This window comes from Marmota flaviventris, chromosome 3 (assembly GCF_047511675.1).
Source record: "Marmota flaviventris isolate mMarFla1 chromosome 3, mMarFla1.hap1, whole genome shotgun sequence".
NCBI lineage: Eukaryota > Metazoa > Chordata > Mammalia > Rodentia > Sciuridae > Marmota > Marmota flaviventris.
The window spans coordinates 206,544-225,691 of NC_092500.1; the positions used below are offsets into that span (position 1 = coordinate 206,544).

The 19,148-nt window shown below is 49.4% G+C and overlaps 1 protein-coding gene and 1 long non-coding RNA gene across 5 annotated transcripts; one reads left to right on the forward strand and one right to left on the reverse strand.

The window, feature by feature from the left end:
- Positions 1-9,883: 9,883 nt before the first annotated feature.
- Positions 9,884-11,914, reverse strand: LOC114106301 (uncharacterized). Of its 4 annotated transcripts, none has more exons than XR_003585166.2 (3): positions 11,644-11,914; positions 10,430-10,564; positions 9,884-10,199 (listed from the first exon to the last, which is right to left on the reverse strand). It is a non-coding gene; the product is annotated as an uncharacterized lncRNA (long non-coding RNA). The 4 variants fall into 4 exon arrangements; XR_011706900.1 differs by lacking the exon at positions 11,644-11,914 and adding an exon at positions 11,109-11,445 and having other exon boundaries at positions 10,430-11,018; XR_011706901.1 differs by lacking the exon at positions 11,644-11,914 and adding an exon at positions 10,771-11,445 and having other exon boundaries at positions 10,430-10,709.
- A 478-nt stretch (positions 11,915-12,392) lies between these two features.
- Arsa (arylsulfatase A) lies at positions 12,393-15,511 on the forward strand. Its single transcript, XM_027953210.2, has 9 exons — positions 12,393-12,611; positions 12,719-12,970; positions 13,114-13,354; positions 13,446-13,664; positions 13,739-13,908; positions 14,225-14,349; positions 14,431-14,558; positions 14,757-14,859; positions 14,969-15,511. Exons 2-9 carry the CDS (start codon positions 12,753-12,755, stop codon positions 15,295-15,297), a joined length of 1,533 nt encoding a protein of 510 aa, XP_027809011.2. The 5' UTR covers positions 12,393-12,611; positions 12,719-12,752; the 3' UTR covers positions 15,298-15,511.
- The last annotated feature ends 3,637 nt before the right edge of the window (positions 15,512-19,148 follow it).

Genomic DNA, 19,148 nt, shown 5'->3' on the forward strand with positions numbered 1-19,148 from the left:
ACCACAGTGCCTAGTTTCTTTTGTTTTTAGCTTTTCAAATATATATATTTAAAGTTTCTAGTCCATTGTTTTGTTATGTGAACTTTCTGATGGTCTAACTCTGCTTCTTGGGATGTCTATAGACTTTCTTGGGGGCCATGAGTTCACCGTAGGCCTGGATTAATGTGGGAATCCTGACTCACCTTGATGATACAGCTAGTTCAGGACTTTTCTTATGTTTACTTATTGACTTTCTTAACCCTGAGGACCACAGTGTGTTGCAGTCCAAGGTCCAAAGATGGTGTGACAGGCAGTGGCTACATTGTCCCAGATTTTTTCACCAGAAGATCATGACAAAACTTGCTTAAATTGAAAGGAAATATGCAATAGCAATTATAAAAACAGGTGATTCACTGAGGTTCTTGAGCACTTCCAAGCCACCATGCACAGCTTTTACTTGATTTTATCTTGTTTTAAACTTTATTTTAAAGATAAGCCCTATCCACAGGGATAGCTCCCTTTCTCTGGCTGCGAGGCCTTTCTAACCCTCTCCCCTGTACTTCAGGGGCAGTTATGTCCCCTGCAGCTGGAGTTAGCTGATCCCACTCCATCCTGGTAGGGCCACTACTCTGAGACTGCTGTCTTTTCAGCAGCCAGACTGATGTTTAGGATATACAGCCAACTCTGGCTGTGTTAACTTCTCTCTCTGATCCTGTCTGATCAGTCTTCCAAAAATTCCTGTAAGTTGCCAGTCGATTCCCAGTCCCTGTTCCTGTCTTCCAACAATGGGATATTATTTATTGACTTTAAATGTATACAGTTCCTTTTTATTATCACTGTACACTTGAAAATGGCTCAAGTGGAGAATTTTGTTTTGTTTTGTTTTTTACCACAATTATAAAAATTTGCACATAGATCATAAATTGTCAACGGCCTTGAGAGGGAGGTCAGGTAAACACCTGGGCAAAACAGCCTTGAAGGAAACTTGGAGTTCTAAGTGTGAACTTAACTAGACATATATCTCAATTTTGATTCCACATTTCGTGGGAGAATAATGCTTTAAATCTAAAGCTCTAACGATATACAACCAGCTGCCGCCTGTGAAGGGCATCTATCAGAGCACCTTTCCCTGGTGGAGAAGACAGGAACTGCACCTGAACTAGCTCCCTGCTGAAGCGCACTCACCCCAGAGGCTGGGAGCTAATGGCGAGTCTCTGGGGACTGGCACTTTGCTCCATAGACAGCGTCCAAGCAGGCCCTGCCTGTGGCCAGCATGAATGAGACAATGAAACAGTTGTGTTACTGTCCCCACTTTAACTGAGCAGGCGAGAGAGAGGAGGGCGAGAAGTCCCACGGGCCACCGGGATCCTTGCCGCTGAGCCGGGTGCCCACCAACACACCGGTCCCAAGGGCAGCCCTGCACCCTGCTGTGCACACTTTCAGCCTAGAAGTCGGGAAGTGTGTTGGCTCCTAAAGCCAAACTGCAAGGAAAGCAGAAGCAGAACAGTTGTCAAATTTCAAAAATGATGATTAGGGATTCAAACCCTTTTGGAGTCAGGCGGTGATGCATGCTGTGATTCTACTTGGGATACTAAGGCAGGAGGATCTCAAGTTCCAGGGCAGCCTGGGCAACCTATCAAACCCCGTCTAAAAACAATGAAAGGGTCTGGAGTGTTGCTCAGTGTAGAGCACTTGCCCAGCCTGGAGGAAGCCCTGTGTTCCATTCCCTGTGGGAGAGTGTCCCAGCCCCTTCCTCAGGGACATGGCTTACTTTCTGCCAGAGTGCCCTCTACCCCAAGGAAACCCTCCTAAGGATCAGTCCTACTTGGTTCTTTCTTCTTTTTCCAAGTAGTATTCCATTTTATGAAAATGCCACATTTTGCTTGTCAAATCATCTGTGATATGTACATTTGGTTGTCTCCTGTTTGGAACAATCATGAATAAAACTGCTGTACACATTTGTGCATCCGTAGCTTTGTTTTTTACAGTACTGGAGGCTGAAGCCAGCAGTGCTGCGCCACTGAGCTACATTCCTTTTTATGTTTGTTTTGAGAGGGTCTCACCAAAGTGCCCAAGTTGGCCTTGAACTTGGGAAACTCCTGCCTCGGCCTCCCAAGTCACTGGGATCACAGATGTGAGCACTGCCTGTTTCATTTTTCTTGGATAAATACTTAGAGGTAGAATAGCCGTGCCTTATGGAGATGTGTGCTAACTTGTAAAGATATTGGCAAGCAATTTTTCTAGCATGGTACTGCACTTAACATCCACCTTGTTCCATTTCCTGCATGACCTGCCCCTGTCCACTGGTGGCATTGTCAGCCCTTCAGACTTAAGCCATTTTAACGGATATCTAGTGCTATCTCTTGGAAGGGTTAGATTTGCATTCTTGATTGTTAATAAGACTGAGCTTCTTTTCATGTTCTTATTGGCCATTCAAGTATCTTCTTTTGTGAAGTGTCTGTTCTAGTCTATTGCTCATTTTTTTAAATGGGTAGTTTGACTGAAATTTAGGAACTCTTTATGTATTCTGGACAAACATTTTTTTACTATATATGTGTTACAAAAGTTCTCTATTTCATAGCTTTCCTTTTCATTTTCATTATAATCTCTCTTTTTAAAAAAAGCTAATGCTTTCATAGAATACAATTTTATCTGTTTCTCTTTCACTATTAATATTCTTTGGGTCTAATGTAAGAAATTTTTTCCTATGACACTATCACAATTTTTTTTCTGTTTTGTTTTTTGGGGTTTTTTTTTTTGTGTGTGTGTGTATGTGTGTGTGTGTGTGGTGCTAAGAATTAAATCCAGGGGCTGACCCATGCTAGGCACGACCCCCACCACTAAGCTATACCCCAGCAGTTTTAGTTTTTAATTTAGGTCTTTGATTAAAATTAAATTCTAGTTTTGTTGTCAAGAAAAGTTGATGTTTGTATGTTTCTTATGAGATGTTCATTTGTTCCAGAACCATGTTATGTTTATTGTGTCAAAATATGCTCATTATAGAATTTTCCATGTTAGCTGGGCACCTCTACTCCCAGAAACTCAAGAGGCTGAGGCAGGAAGATTGCAAGTTCGAGGGTAGCATGGGCAACTTAGCAAAGCCCTGTCTCAAAAAATAAAATGGGCTGGAGCTGTAGCTCAGTGGTAAAGCACTCCCAGGTTTAGTCCTTTGTGTCAAAACATAAATTAATTTGATAAAAAGGGCTGGGTGTAGCTCAGTGGTGCAACGCCCCGGGTTGTTCAGTCCCAGAACCACGGTGCTTCCACTATGATGTGTTTGTGGGTACAGTTCTGTCGAGTGCGGCACACTTGTGCAGCCATCTGCTCGTGCCAAGCCCACATTTCCCCCTGTGGCCATTGCCCATCCCCTCTCCCAGCCCTTCCTGCCCTGTCCCACTTTCTGTCAGCATGGAGCTGACTATTCTAGGTCTCTCTAAGCACTGTCCTTTAAAGGACTTTCCTTTCTCACTGAATTGCCTCTGGCACCTTTGTTGAAAGTCAGTTGACCACATATGTGTGGTCTATTTCTGGACTCCCTATTCTTTTCTGTTGATCTAAATTTATATACTTCCTTTAATATCACCCTGTTTAATTTCTGAAACTTTATAGTAAGTTTTCCAATCAGATAGTATAAGTCCAACCACTTTGTTCTTTTTAAATTTTGTTAACTATTCTAGGTCATTTTTATTTCTTAAAAATCTTAGAATAAGCTTGTCAATTTTTACCAAAATAAAAACTTTTGGGGAATTTGATATTGTTTTAAATCATAAAAATATTTATAAGTGTGAACATCTTAGCCACAGTGTATCACCCAATTGAGCATGGTATATTGCCTCATTTATTTTGTCCAGTTTATCTCAGCAAAGCTTAATAGCTTTCAGTGTACAGTTCCGACACATTTTTGTCAAGTTTAGTCCTAAGATTTTTAACTTCACATATTTATTGTAAATGAAATTTCATTTAACTTTTATTTTTCCAATTGTTGCTAACAAAGAAACAACTGTGTGTATGTGTGTGTGTGTGTGTATGTGTGTGTGTATACACACACAGTAGCCTGTGACCTTTCAGATTGTGCCAAGGGCTGGGGTGTAGCTCAGTGATAAAGCACTTGCCTGGCATGCCTGAGGCCCTAGGTCCAATCCCCAGCAAAATACAAACAAACAAAGAAATAAAATGTGCTGAGTTATAATACAGTCTATATACACACATGCATGCATAAATTCCTTGGAATTTTCCACGTAATCAGGTTGTCAGCAAATAGAGATGGTTTTACTTCCTCTCTTGAATTCTTATGCTTCCTGTTTCTTCTTATCTTATAGTGTTGCATAAAAGTGATAGAAGAAGACCAATCTGGACAATATAGTGAGACCCCATCTAAACACAAATTGTCAGAGTTCATGGATGAGTGTTGAAAACATCACCTAACATAAAATAGCCAGATAGAAAGGGGCAGATGTTGTATGATTGCATTTATGCAGAGTGTCTAGAACATGCACATTCACAGAGAACTCAGGACCAAGGTGAGAGGGGCCAGGGCAAGGGCTGGAGCAGGGAGGCAGGCCCAGAGACTCTGATGAGGAGGAGCTCTGGGAACGGACAGTGATGCCGCTGGGAATATACTTGATGAAATTTTAAAGTGTGGAATTAAAAAGTGATTTAAAACTCTTAAATACATTAGACCTTCTCCTTCTAGCTTCTATAAAATGTTCTCATCTTCCAGTCCGACTATTCTGTATTCTGGATCATTTCTTCAGAACCATCTTCCAATTGAATAATTCTTAGCTGTGACTGATCTGCTATTGAACCTGCCCATTGAAATATAATAATAATAATAATTTTATTATTCACAATACCAAAAAAATGGAATCAGCAGTCCATCAACATATGAATAAATAAATAAAGTGTGGCATATATACACAATAGAATAATATTCAGCCTTTTAAAAGAAGGCTGGCATGGTGTTGCACACCTGTAATCCTAGGGATTCAGAAGGCTGAGGCAGGAGGATCCTAAATTCAAGGCTATTCTGGGCAACTTAGAGAGAACCTGTTTCAAGATAAAAAATGAAAAGAGCTGGGCTAAAGCTCAAAGGTAGAGTACTCCTGGGTTCAATCCCCAGTACTACAAAAATAAATAGATAAAAATAAAAACTATTTTCCAGGAAGGAAAAAAAAAAAGAAATTTTAATTATTGATTGTCGAATTCCCAGCGACAAAAACACTCAGGGTCACTCCAGGGGAACTGGGCTGCACAAAATAACCACACAAGAGACAGAGATACCTTTTTCTTTGGGGGTCCTGTGATGGCTCCTCTGACCTTAAGAGTCCACAGAAAGCTCAGGCAAGCAGGAGTGCGTGCTGGCCCCTTTTATTGAGAAGAAGTCATTCAAATGAGGCAAGGGGTCAGGTTTCAAGGGGCTAAGTCTAGCTTCATGATGTCTGCGCTCAGCAGGTTGACTGACATCTAGGAAGGCCACACCCAAAGGCAGAGTAAGAGAAGGGGACACACAAAGGGCATTTCCATGGAACATTCTATCCCAAATAGGGTAAAGGGATAATATCACAAAGGAACAGGTGAGCATAGCTCGGTCCATGGGGCTACAGGAAGGCATGCCTACGCATGAAGTCACATTCTGCTACTTTGAGGATCAGGGCAGCGTCCAGGCCACTACGGAAGTGACCAGGTCACTACAAAAGTGACAGACAGAACCTCTTCCAATCACATGAAGGAAAATGTTTATTATGCTTTAAATCAGCATTTCCAGATGTTTTGCAACAGAGGCATTTTAGATTACATTATTGAAATCTCTTCCTAGTCAGCCACAGCAGTCAGAATGCGACAGCCTCCCAAAACTGATTGTATTTTTTCATTTCTGGAGCTGTATTTTGTTCATTTTCTTATCTTTTTTTTCTTATCCTTTCAGATAGTTTCTCATTCCCTTCTCATGTTTTCTAATTACACCCTTACACCCTTTACCTAACTAGCAGTTTAAGCATACTTACATGTTTTGTGATTTTAGATTGTGATCTCATGTCTGGCTAATCTTCATCTGTGGGAACTTGCAGGAGTCAAAATGAGGGTGCACACCTTTAGAGATGACTGGTATTTTTGCTCTGGCCAAGTGCCCCTGTGCTGTGGATCTACAGCCAACTCAGCTCAATTCCAAACCACCTAGGGAGTTTATATTTAAATTCTACACCCATTTGAAGGAAGTTTATAGCTATACATTCTCAGAGAAGATTTGATTTACTTTTGGTGATGAGGTCATTACAAACATCATCGATTTCTCCTTCATGGAAAGCAGATATTTTTTTCTGTAGTCTTTCTGGACTTCAAAAGTCCTGATTTTATATAAGACTCTTATTTCCAACTTATTATATTGCATGTGCCCAAATCCATGTCTCTTCCTTTCTATGCAGCCTTAAAACTCAAGGCTTTAAGTTCCAGGTATTAAGAATGTTCAAGATTTCATACTCATTTACCCTATTGGTTTCAACTTCCTCTTTATTTTGTGTCTCCAGGGATATATCCCTTGTTTTCTTTGAAGTTCACCTATGCATATAAAGGAATGTTTATTATATTTCAAATCAGCATTTCCAGATGTTTTGTAATTTTACATTATTGAAAATCTTCTTTTCTTAGTCAGCCACAGAAGTCAATATGCATAATGTTTAATAATTTTCAGGCTGGGATTGTGGCTCAGTGGTAGAGCGCTTGTCTCACATGAGTGAGGCACTGGGTTTGATCCTCAGCACCACATAAATAATAAAATAAAGTATTGTGCCCATCTACAAATTAAAAAAATGTTTAATCATTTTTTGGTCAAACATATAATAAACAGATTCATAAATGAAGAGGACACTCTGCTTTATTTATTCATCTATTTATGCAGGGGATGGAACCCAGGCGTTTGAGTATGCTAGGCAAGTGCTCTACTACTGAGCTACATCCCCAGCTCACATATGCATTTTAAAACTTTTATTATGCACAAACTCTGGCCAACTGCTCAAAACAATCAATCAAACAATATATGAGACAACCAGGAAATTAACACAGGATAGATTCCCATACCCACTGTGTTCATTGTCAAATCAAAATGTGCCTCTCACCTGTCCTCCCAAACCCCTCTGCCCAGCAGCCCCTTTGCTTGAAGCATCCCCTCCCCCAGCCATCCTGGCCAAGGCTGCTCCTCCCTTCAGCAAGGCTGAGGGAAGACCAAATGGCCTTGGGTGTTTCCGCCAGGTCTGTCCCTAGACAGAGGGCTTCTGGTCCAGGAATGACTCACATCCAGGAATTGCAAAAGGAACTCCAGTCCCCTGCATTGTGACCAAGTCAGGACACATTCCTGAGATCCAAGGTTTTGCACCCTACTTCCACCACCCCACCCTATGCTGCCTAATGCTTTTGTCCTAGACAAAGGGCCAGGGAAGAGGTTTCTGATGCCACAACACTCGGCTTGCCCATCACAGCAACCCCATCCCAACACAGTCTCTTTATCCTGCTTCTTGGAGGCAGCACCTCTTTATCTCTGCCCTACACTAGCTGGCCTCCCCAGAGCTTCTCAAGGGTGTCTCCTTCCACAGTGCACCCCATTAATACCTTGGGGAGGTTGGGACAGTTAAGGAACAGCTGGGCAGGCAAAGCACAGGGCATACCTGCCTCCTTTAACCTTTGGGTGCTTTTTTCCTCCATTAAACCAAGGAGTGTCTAATATTTCACCTTCATTCCCACATCCTTTGTGAACTCTGGTTTTAATTACCAGAATATAAACAATCCCCTTCCAGGCATTCCACCTGCGGTTCCAATCCAAAACCTGTGTTCATTGCCTCAGGCTGGCCTGGTTTAGGACAGGTCTTCTTCGGTATCCATTCCCCAGGACTGCAAAATCTGAACAAGATTTGCAAAATGATACAATTGTTTCTGTGTCCAAGTCTTCTCCTCCCAGACTTACTTTAAATAGCCCCTGCCCTGTCTTGGAGGACTGGAAGGTGACCAGTTCAGGGTTCACATCACAGTGCCTGAATTCCTCAGGCCCTTGGACCTGTGCAGGGTTCCATGCTTCTGGCACCCTGCACGGGATGGCAGCTGCTTCTCAGCCCATCCCAGCCAGACCTGCTCTGGGTTCTGCACTGGGGGTTCCTGGTTGCTGTAAGTGCCAGCTCTAGTGTCCCTATCTATATCCACTTTGGGGCCTGGATCTGCTGGAGAGGTCCTCCTCATGAGCTCTGTCTAGTTCCTTCAAAGCACTGGAAAATAACCTGGTTTGGGCAGAACAAGCATTCTTAATAAAATGCTAACGAAATTTTCTGTAATTTTATGAATTTATAATGTTGGTAAGACTTGTTCTTGGGAACTAATCACTGCCTAGCTGGCTGTCATCTACAGGTCCAGTCATCTGCAACCAGAGGTTATTTCTGTACCTAATCTGATTCTTGTTCTTGAGTGAATCTTTGAATCTCAGGGCTTTTCTCTTTCATTGGGATTATAAGAAAACCTGGCCCCTGCTTCTCAAAACTCAACAGTGGGTTCACAGGTTCCAGGCCATGTCCCACCTTTCCACCCACCACCACTGTCACCAGCACAGTCTCCATCAGGCCTCAGTGCTGGGCCAGAATGCCCCCTCCTTGGAGAACCACCCTGGCTCTAGATTCTTGCCACCCTGCACAGCACACCTAGGTCCTGTCAGTAACATTAGGGAGCAGGCCCATGGGGGTGGGAGAAGTGGAAGAGTCAGCTGGTCCAACTGCGCAGAATTCCACTCAGGCCAAGTGCTCCCACTTGTGCAGCTCCTCCATCCCACCCTCCCATGCACAGGCCTCTCATCCCCCTCGTCCAAGGCGCAGAAAGAAGAGACCTGCTACTCACTGCAATGCCTCTCTCCTAACTGTGGGCGTTTGTCCCAAATTAGCGATGCCCCAGGTGTCCAGAGCTACTTCCCAAACCCCAGCAGGCTGCCTCCAATTGGGGCTTTGTCAATGCAGGAAAAGAACTCACATCCCCAAAATACAGGACAGCCTGCAGAGCTTGGCTTTGAACAAACTGAGCTGGCAGCAAGCACAGCCTCCCCAACCCGCCCTAACCGCAGGCTTGAGGTCAGGGCTGGGCAAAGCAGCCATCACGTGGGCACCCGGGTGAGTACCACTATTTGCATAACACAGTCCCTTCCAGGAGTGATGGGTAGGTCCTGGGGTAGTTCCCAGCTTGCAGTTGGACAAAAAGAAAGTGCTTTTGGTTGATTTAAAAAAAAAAAAAAAAAAAAAAACTCCAGTTCACAGCACCAATTCATTGAGAGAGCTCCAATTACAGGTTCAAAGATTTCTGGGTCACAGAGGAGCAGTGTCCTGGATCCAGACTGAAGCACCAGCAGTGCCCACTCCACCTCTTGCACAGGCCCAGAAACCACGCTGCAATGGGACACCAAGGGGATCACTTGCCAAATGTCCCCAGAGACAGCAGCAGCCTGTGGCCCAACCCTTTCCCCATCACACCCTGGGAGTTCCTGCCCTTCCACTTTCCCTCCACACTGCCTGTTTTTAATCAGCTTTTCATTGCTTTGACCCAAATACCTGACAAAATGACTTGGAGGAGGAAAGATTTATCTTGGTTCACGGTTTCAGTCCATGGTTGGGCCAAAGGCAGAACCCTCATGGTGGAAGAGCACCTGGTAAAGCAGAATTTCTCGCCTTGCGGGGGCGGGGGGCGGGGGGGGGGCAGTCCCAAGAACATGTCCCCAAGGGTCTTCAACCAGGTCCCACCTCCCACAGACGCCACCTTCGAGTCCCAGCTATTAGTGGATCAATCCAATAACAAGGCTGACACCAAAAGCTCAATCCTCGTCCACAATGCTGGACACAGTTTTGAGGAAAAGGAAAAAAGTTTTATTTTTTTTTCAAATAAAAAAAAGTTTTAATTTTTTAAAATTGTTTTTATTTATTTTTTTGTTTTGTTTTGTTTTCAAATGAAAGAACAAAGAAGAACACAGAGGGGTCTCCTGTCCCAGATGCTGTGACGCTCACTGCCAGGAAATGGTGGGCTATTAAAGAGGGGATGGGAAAAGTAAGCTCCAGGTGTGCCCTTCAGGACATCATTCACATGTGGCCTTGGAGACTTGTTCTCAGATCCTCCGTGCCAGCCCTGAAGTCTGGATTCCTTCATTTCTGTGGTCAGTGAGCTGAAGAATAGGTTACTCAGCCTAGGATGGGAAGGCTAACCTTGCCTTCCTGAGTTGGAGGGAGAAGAGGAAGGAAAAAAATGTCAGTTTTAAAATACACGGGGGTGGGGTGGGTACTGGGGTTATGGCTCAGCGGCAGTTCAGCAGCACAAAGGGGCACCTCACTACAAGTTGGCACCTTCACAGCCAATCACTTCCCAAAAGCCACCTCAGAATACCACTGCATAGGAGACCAATCCCTCAGCACACACAGCCCTAGAGGGGCAGGGACTACACTACCTCCAGGTGTTAAGGGAGACTGAGTAAGCACCCATCTTGCCACCTCTGAAACAGTTAAACAGGAGGCTGAAAAGGTGAAGTCCTCAGCAATTCAGGGAGGGACACCTTCCAGACAGGATCCTCCAGAGGTGAAACCTGAGTCAGAGGAGGAAAGGACCCCACACAGTACTCCTACCTCTAGCACCACACACACCTGGACCCCAAACACACCTGGACCCCACACACCTAGAACACCAAATCCACCTGGAACACAAACACACCTGGAATGCCACACAGACACCTGAACACCAGAAACACCTGGAATGACACACAGACACCTGGAACACCAGACACACAGACACCTGGAACACCAGACACACCTGGAATGACACACCGACACCTGGAACACCAGACACACCTGGAATGACACACAGACACCTGGAACACCAGACACACCTGGAATGACACACAGACACCTGGAACACCAGACACACCTGGAATGACACACAGACACCTGGAACACCAGACACACCTGGAATGACACACAGACACCTGGAACACCAGACACACCTGGAATGCCACACAGACACCTGGAACACCAGACACACACCTCAAACACCATACACATACCATTCAAGTACCACAGACACACCTCAAACACCAAACACCTGGAGCACCACACAACTTGAACACCACACACCTCAAACACCACACATACAAGCCCTCGAGCAAAACAACCACCCTCAAGCAATACGGCTTCAAACATCTCTCATACACCTCCAACACCACACACGCACCTAAAGAACACCTGAATCACCACACACACCCTGAACACCACACACCTCGCACACCACACACATCTCATGCACCACCAACACACAGCACCAGATACCTCGAGCACCATGCACACCCCAAGCACCACACACACTATACACACCTCGAGTACAACACCCTCCTCACGACCCACAAACACACCTCCATCACACACACTCCTGAGACAAAACGACTCAAGCACCCGCATACCTAGAACACCACACACCCACCTCAAGAACCAGACCCGGGCTGCGGCTGGGCTCAGGGTGCAGCGCTCCCCCAGCGCGTGGGAGGCCCGGGGTTCCCCCGGGGCGCCCTAAAGGAACCCATAACCCACATCGTATTGTGTCCATCGACAACTACAGCCACGCGTTTCACCTTGAGCACCACCCACCTCAGACCACACCCTTGAACACGCGTACCTCGGTACCACCTGCACACCTGGAACACCACGCCAGGTGCGCGCGCAGGTGGGAGCAGCAGGGCCCCCAGAGAACAGGCTCAGGTTGCAGAGGCGCCCCAGCGCTGAGGGCAGACCCCAGGGTCTTGCCACCCCCGCTGCAGCACGGCGCGCCCCGACTTCCGGGAGAGACCCCGGTCGGGGCAGCCCCGGCCTGCACCAGCACCGGGGCTGGACCCGGGAGCGCGCCCACGCCCCGCCCGCCAAGCCCGCGGGAGCACCGGCCGCGAGCCCGACCCTTCCTCACCACTCCCGCCCCGCCCTCCTGGCGGGACACTCGCCCTCCCCACCCGGGTCCCGCCCAGGCCCCGCCCACCTGGCGCTGCACTCGGCACCGCCCCACCCCGGCCCCGCCCCTTTCCCCCAGGATTCCCCCCACACTCTGTCGTGGGCGGCTCCCCGCCCAGGCCCCGCCCAGGCCCCGCCCACCTGGCGCTGCACTCGGCACCTCCCCACCCCGGCCCCGCCACTTTCCCCCAGGATTCCCCCCACACTCTGTCGTGGGCGGCTCCCCGCCCGGGCCCCGCCCCTCCCCCAGTCCCCAACCCGCTCTGCCCTCGGTCGGTCCCCGCCACCGCTCCGCACCGGGAGGCTGGTCTTCGTTCCACCCACCTCCAGGCTCCGCCCACCAGCACCCGGCTCCGCCCACCGGCCGGTCTCGCGTGGCCGAGGGTCACGGGACCACCTGGGGGCCTGAGGCGGAAGCGCCCGCGAAGGCTCCGCCCCTCCCTTCCTGGGCTCGGAACCGCCTTCGCCTGGCAGCGTCTGAGGCCGCGGTCCGCGGCGTCCTGTGACTCCTGCCGCGACTCGGGCCTGGGCCGGGGCTTCTGGGCGAACAGGGCCTGGTACCCGAGCGTCAGTGCGAAGGGGTCCTGCCCCCAGGGTCGCTGTGGGTTGGCCCAGCAGGCCGGGTCTCCTGGGTTCTGTCAGGTTCGCTGCAGTCGGGAAGTGGGTCGGGGTCCCTGAGGGTGGCGGCAGTTCTGGGCCTGGGGTCCCTGAGAAGAACCCGCAGGGACCAGTGTGCCTTGGTCCCCAAGGCTCTCTGAACGCAGGCCTAGCGGCACCTGTGCTATGAAAACGGTGTGGACCCTCTGCATGGCCTTGGCCGCAGGCCTGGCCGCCGACAGCCAACCTAACATTGTGCTCATCTTTGCTGATGATCTGGGCTATGGGGACCTGGGCGCCTATGGGCACCCCAGTTCCACCACCCCCAACCTGGATCAGCTGGCTGCAGGGGGGCTGCGGTTCACAGACTTCTACGTGCCCGTGTCTTTGTGCACACCCTCTAGGTGAGTGAGGGCCCCCACCCCACCCTGCTCTCCTGGATTCACTTGGATTGCAGAGGGGAAATCCGTGTTTTTCCCTTCTCTTTCTCTGCTCCCACCTCTGTTCATCTCTATTGGATGCATGGACTCTGTGACCTGTCCTACAGGGCTGCCCTCCTCACTGGCCGGCATCCCGTCCGGATGGGCATGTACCCTGGAGTCCTGGAACCCAGTTCCCGGGGAGGCCTGCCCCTGGAAGAGGTGACCCTGGCTGAGGTCCTGGCCTCCAGTGGCTACCTTACAGGGATGGCCGGCAAGTGGCACCTTGGGGTGGGACCACAAGGGGCCTTCCTGCCTACTAATCAGGGCTTCCATCGATTCCTGGGCATCCCGTACTCCCATGACCAGGTACAAACCCCGGGGCCCTCATCCTCAAACACTTGACCTTCTCCCAGTCCCACCCCACATCCCAGACCCCTGACTGGAGATATGTCCCCAGGGCCCCTGCCAGAACATGACCTGCTTCCCACCAGCCACCCCATGTCACGGCGGCTGTAACCAGGGCATAGTTCCTATCCCACTGCTGGCCAATCTGTCTGTGGAAGCACAGCCCCCCTGGCTGCCTGGATTAGAAGCCCGCTATGTGGCTTTTGCCCGAGACCTCATGTCCGACGCCCAGCGCCAAGATCGTCCATTCTTCCTCTACTATGCCTCCCATGTGAGTGACCGTGGCCCTCCCCTCCCAGCTGACAGTGGCCCCTATCAAATGCTGACTCCAGTCTTCACCCCCAGCACACCCACTATCCTCAGTTCAGTGGGAAGAGCTTTACAGGGCGCTCGGGTCGCGGGCCATTTGGGGACTCCCTGATGGAGCTGGATGCCGCTGTGGGGGCCATAATGACAGCCGTGGGGGACCTTGGGCTGCTCGGAGAGACGCTGGTCATCTTTACTGCAGACAATGGGTATGCCAGTCAGGGCAGGGAACATTCGTTGCTCAGTCATACACCAGGGTCCTGAGGATCCTTCCACCTTGCTGGCTGAAGACATCATGGGATAAAGGGGTGTCAGGAGATGGTGGCCATGTTACAGTAACTCCCGGGTTTTAGGCTGGGTGCCACAGATGCATAGGGATGCTGATCTTGGTAGGCCAGGGTGGGGACAGGAATGTAGTGGCCAGTTTGGGGCAGGATGTATAAATGAAAAGTGTGGGGCTGGTGGTCACCAGAAGTGGGTCAAAAGCCATGGACTGCTTGTTGCTGATAACCTTGTGTGTCCCAGACCTGAGACGATGCGCATGTCCCGTGGTGGCTGCTCTGGTCTCCTGAGATGTGGAAAGGGGACAACCTTCGAGGGTGGTGTCCGAGAGCCTGCTTTGGCCTTCTGGCCGGGCCACATCGCTCCTGGTCAGTCCTCAGGCCCTCTCCTTGGCCTCATTTCCCCAACCTTGATGGCTAACTGAATAACTGAATAGCCCTCTGCCCCAGGTGTGACCCATGAGCTGGCCAGCTCTCTGGACCTGATGCCCACCCTGGCAGCCCTGAGTGGGACCTCACTGCCCAACGTCACTTTGGATGGCTTTGACCTCAGCCCTGTGCTGCTGGGCACAGGCAAGGTAGGGTTAGTGAGCCCTTGGTCCCATGGGTTTGTTCTCCCTTGGAGTCTGTCCCAGGTCTCTTGATGAGTGGCATCCGAGTAGTACCACCTTTCAGGTTCCTAGGTGGGCCAGAAGGGACTGTACAGCCAGGGCCTACCACAGGGGCTGACAGCTCTTAGGGACCCTCCTACCTGGCAACCCTGATTGTGCCCCCAGAGCCCTCGGAAGTCTCACTTCTTCTATCCTGCCTACCCAGACGAGATCCATGGGGTCTTTGCTGTGCGAAGTGGGAAATACAAAGCTCACTTCTACACCCAAGGTAACTCCATCTTCCTGGCTCCCTCTCCTGGCCCTGTTGACCCAGTGTCCTAGAGCCCTGGCCTCTCCTCTTGCTCTTGCCCTGTGCATAGAGCTGACCACCTCCCCAGGTTCTGCCCATAGTGACACCACTGTGGACCCTGCCTGCCATGCCACCAGCCCGCTGACTGCTCACGAGCCCCCACTGCTCTATGACCTGTCTAAGGACCCTGGTGAGAACTACAACCTTCTGGAGGGTACTACTGAAGTCACCCCAGAGGTGCTGCGGGCAGTGAAGCAGCTTCAGCTGCTCAAGGCCCAGTTTGATGCAGCCATGAAGTTTGGCCCTAGTCAGATGGCCCGGGGTCAGGACCCTTCCCTGCAAATCTGCTGCAAGCCCAGATGTACTCCCTACCCAGTCTGCTGCCAATGCCCAGAACTCCAGCCCAGAGGACACTGACCAGGTGCACAGGGAAGACCCCCAGGGCCAACCTAGGGCCCCCTCCATGCCCTTGGCACGTGGTGGTTTATCACCATGAGGGCATGTGGAGGAGTTTATGCCTGATAATGTAATAACACCAACTAAGACTTGCAGGTATAGTAATTCAGCTACTGCTTGTGGTAACTCTGGTGATATTCCCCTGTTACTAATAAAGAAACTGAGGCACAGGAAAGTCAGGGACTGGTGCAAGATCACTCAGCCAGAAAGAGGTGGGGCTGGGATTTGAATCCAGGTGTCCTTGTTCCAGAAGCTTCTCCACCCCCAGTGATCTGCACATGTCAATACATGCATGTAAACATCAGCCCCAAACATGGATACCTCCATTCACAGGATCAGTAAGTGCTTTTAGGTGGCAGGAACAGGTGGGCAGGGCTTGAGGGCACAGTGACCAGAAGACCTCAAGATGCAAAATGCCTGAGAGAGACAAGTTTTCTCCTGAAGAAATGTTCTTAGAGAAGCAGAAGCTGGTGCCTAATTTTTATTAGAAGCCTGCTGGAGTCAGGTGATGAGGTGCACATTCCAGGTGAGGATAAGGGGCTTAGGGCCCTGCCAGCTCCTAGGAGAGCACACAGCAGCTCCTGAGCCAGCCTTGTGGGGCCCATCCACCTCTCAAGCTCTTCATTCCTCCTGCATGCTTCCTTCCTGTGTCCCAGCTTCACCTTTGACGTCTTGTACTAGCTGTTTTCCACACCAAATGATCTGTTACTATCATCTATCAGGTTGTGTTTCATCATGCTCAGGATAAAATCTACACTCCGTCCAGTGGCCTACCCTGTCCTTAAAGCCCCATTCCACCCTCTTGTTCCTTGGTCTTGGCAGGCTGGTGATCCATCCATGTTCTGCCTTCACCATTGGCTTTCTCGGTGGAAAGGTACCTTTTTTTTATACTGGAAATTGAACCCAGGGGCACTTTACCACTGAGCTACATCCCTTTTATTTATTATTTTTTAAATTTTTATCAGTTATTGATGGACCTTCATTTATTTATTCATATGTGGTGCTGAGAATCAAACCCAGTGCCTCACACATGCTAGGCAAGCACTCCACCACTGAGCCACAACCCCAGCCCTGCTTTTTATTTTTTATTGTGAGACAGGGCCTCACTAAGTTGCTAGGCTGGCCTCAAACTTCTGATCCTCCTGCCTCTGCCTCCCATGTCCCAAATTGCTGGAATTATACACGTGTGCCTCTGCACTTGGCTGTGACTTTTGACCACCTGCCTGCATGAACAGATGGTGTGTCACATGCCAGGTGCTCCTTGGTAATGGTCACAGGAAAGCAGTACCACCTGGGTGTGCCACTACTACCTTTGCAGGGCAAATGCTGTCTGTTGTCTTACTAGTGAATCCTCACTTTTTTTCGATGGTAGTCAAAGGCCCCGTGACCTCAAGGAAACAGGCTCTGTCTGATCCAAGAGGGTAGTGGCCACTCTGAGACAGTCACAGCCCAGGGATTTGTCAGGGAGTGGCACAACATGGTCCTGATAGTGAAAGGTTGGGGTGAGCTTCCAGGTCAGGACCTGACTATGGCCGTCACTGGCCGTGGAGGGACATTGTGTAGCTGCTAAACCAGTGTCTCCAGCTGCCTACCTGCAGAGCACCAAGTGCAAGAAAAACATGTTCAAGCCATCGCCGGGGACTGTCGGCTACTTGCAGCTAGGAGTGGCGTTATTGGAATGAGCCCTGAACGGGGTGTGGTGGGCACATGTGCATATATGACCTGTAGCGTCAGTTATGTCAGAGCCCCTCTATATTTCCATACAACGTCCCTTCACTTATGATCTGTTTGAGGGGCTGTGCTGATCACACCTCAAGTCCTGCTGGCTTGGGTGATCCCAAGAGGGCCAGCATGCAACAAGTGAGGAAGCTGGCCCCAGAGATGCCCAGGCCCAGGCTGAGGACAGCAACTGGAGCAGACAACAACCATGTATCACATCTCAAACTAACCGTCCAGCAGCACACCCTGTGTGCTGGACAGGTCGTTGTCAGAGGAGGCCCACCCTACTCCCACAGAGCTTACAGTCTAGCAAAAGAGATAGCTTGACTGCCGGGATGTCAGACACAAGGGATTTCACGACCTCTAATAGGGTGGGGCACATGGTTATTGCCCGAGCAATAGGAACATGAGGATGTTACAGATATTCTCTGTGGAGAGAGAGACACGAGGCAGACGTGAATAAAGAAATCAAGCTAGACACTATAAAGATTTACATACTTATTACAATGTCATTGTATATTTTATACTTAAATAAAATTTTTTGTGGTAAACACTCCAAAGAAACAGTGCCTGGTCATATAAACAGTCATGAGGCAGGGGAGGGCAAACAATTGAGCCAGTCGGGGATGCGGGACTAACAGTGTTGGGTGTTCAAATCCATCCTCTGCACCCAAGATCCAAGAAGGAGATTCTCCCCCCCTCCCTTTGCTATGATTTGTTTGCATGAAGAAATGCTTGTTTCCATCCTCCAGCTGCCCGAGTTCAATACACCCTCCTCGTACAGGCATGCACACATACATGCACAAGTGCACACACAAACACATTCTTAAACGCTTATCCTCCAAAACCATCCACAATGTTCCCACACTTCCTGTTCTTCTCTGCTACCATTGATTTATAAAACATCTTTTCCTGCAAGCCTAAGATGATCCATTCACCAGCTGGCAGCTGTCCATTCCTGCAGATCTGCTTCCTCAGGGAGCCCAGTGCCCTCTGGAAGAGGCCAAGAGTGCTACAACAGAAGCGCCTTCGCTCTAGTTCCCCTCAGGTATGTCAGGAAGGAAGAGGAGATATCTGGAGCAGGGAGTCCACCCTCTCCCTTGCCTTTCACCCCTCCTTTCTCATGCACTCTCCTCTCCTGCAAGTGACCAGAAGGAGGAGCAAAGGGGACTGTTAGAAGCAATGTTTAATCTCTTTCTGCATATTCTTTTTTTAAAATATTTTTTTAGTTATATATGGACACAATATATTTTGTTTATTTTTATGTGGTGCTGAGGATCGAACCCAGGTTCTCTCACGTGCAAGGCAAGCCCTCTACCATTGAGCCACAACCCCAGCCCCTGCATATTCTTAATCACAAAGTAATGTGTACTCACTGGAGCAACCCAGGCAGTCCTGCTGACCTCAGTCCAGGTGGGTAATGCTGTCAGTGGGTGTCCACACAAATTGGGTCTTTGTGCTCATGCCAATGCTGTGTCATGGCTCTGGGCACAATCCCCTGGTGCCTGGACGCTCCTATTGGATGTCTTGCCATCTTTATAACCTGGCCTTGTGCAGGGGACGACAGGAGTCACGAAGGGAGAGTGCATTTACTTAACCCCTTCTAACCTTCTTGGCCCTTCTCAGGTGGATGCAGCATGCAGGTCCAGGGCACCAGCCACTGGTCACCCACAAACTGCTCCCCATGAGCAGCTCTGTAACCCACTTCCCACTCAGGCAGCCTCAGGAGGAAGGGACTCAGTCACAGGAGAGACCCCTGCCACACTCAGATCCTGGAGGAGGGGGAAATTTGGGAGTGACTAATCCAGGATTCCATGGAAGAATGGAGCCACTCCTCTGCAGACACTAACATCAGACAGTGCATCTCATAGGCCCGTGGTCTCCAGATTCTGCCGGCTTCAGGTGGAGACTTCAACCCAGTCAGGAAGTGGAGCTCCACCTCCCATCCCTGGCCTGAAGCAGGGGTGGATAGGTGCGTCTGTGCACAGCAGAGTTAGATACCCGCCTATAGGGCATCACATCTCCTCTTTAGTCGTCCTGTTCTGCCTTCTTTTAACTCTGGGAATCCTAACGACTTCCCAATAAATTTCCTT

What these genes read in the sequence shown, in the direction of transcription:
- Arsa (XM_027953210.2), top strand. Translation starts at nt 12,753, where the DNA reads ATGAAAACGGTGTGGACCCTCTGCATGGCCTTGGCCGCAGGCCTGGCC. An exon ending in TGCTGCTGGGCACAGGCAAG is followed by an intron (nt 14,559 to 14,756) that starts GTAGGGTTAGTG and finishes TTGTGCCCCCAG; the next exon opens with AGCCCTCGGAAGTCTCACTT. An exon ending in AGCTCACTTCTACACCCAAG is followed by an intron (nt 14,860 to 14,968) that starts GTAACTCCATCT and finishes CCACCTCCCCAG; the next exon opens with GTTCTGCCCATAGTGACACC.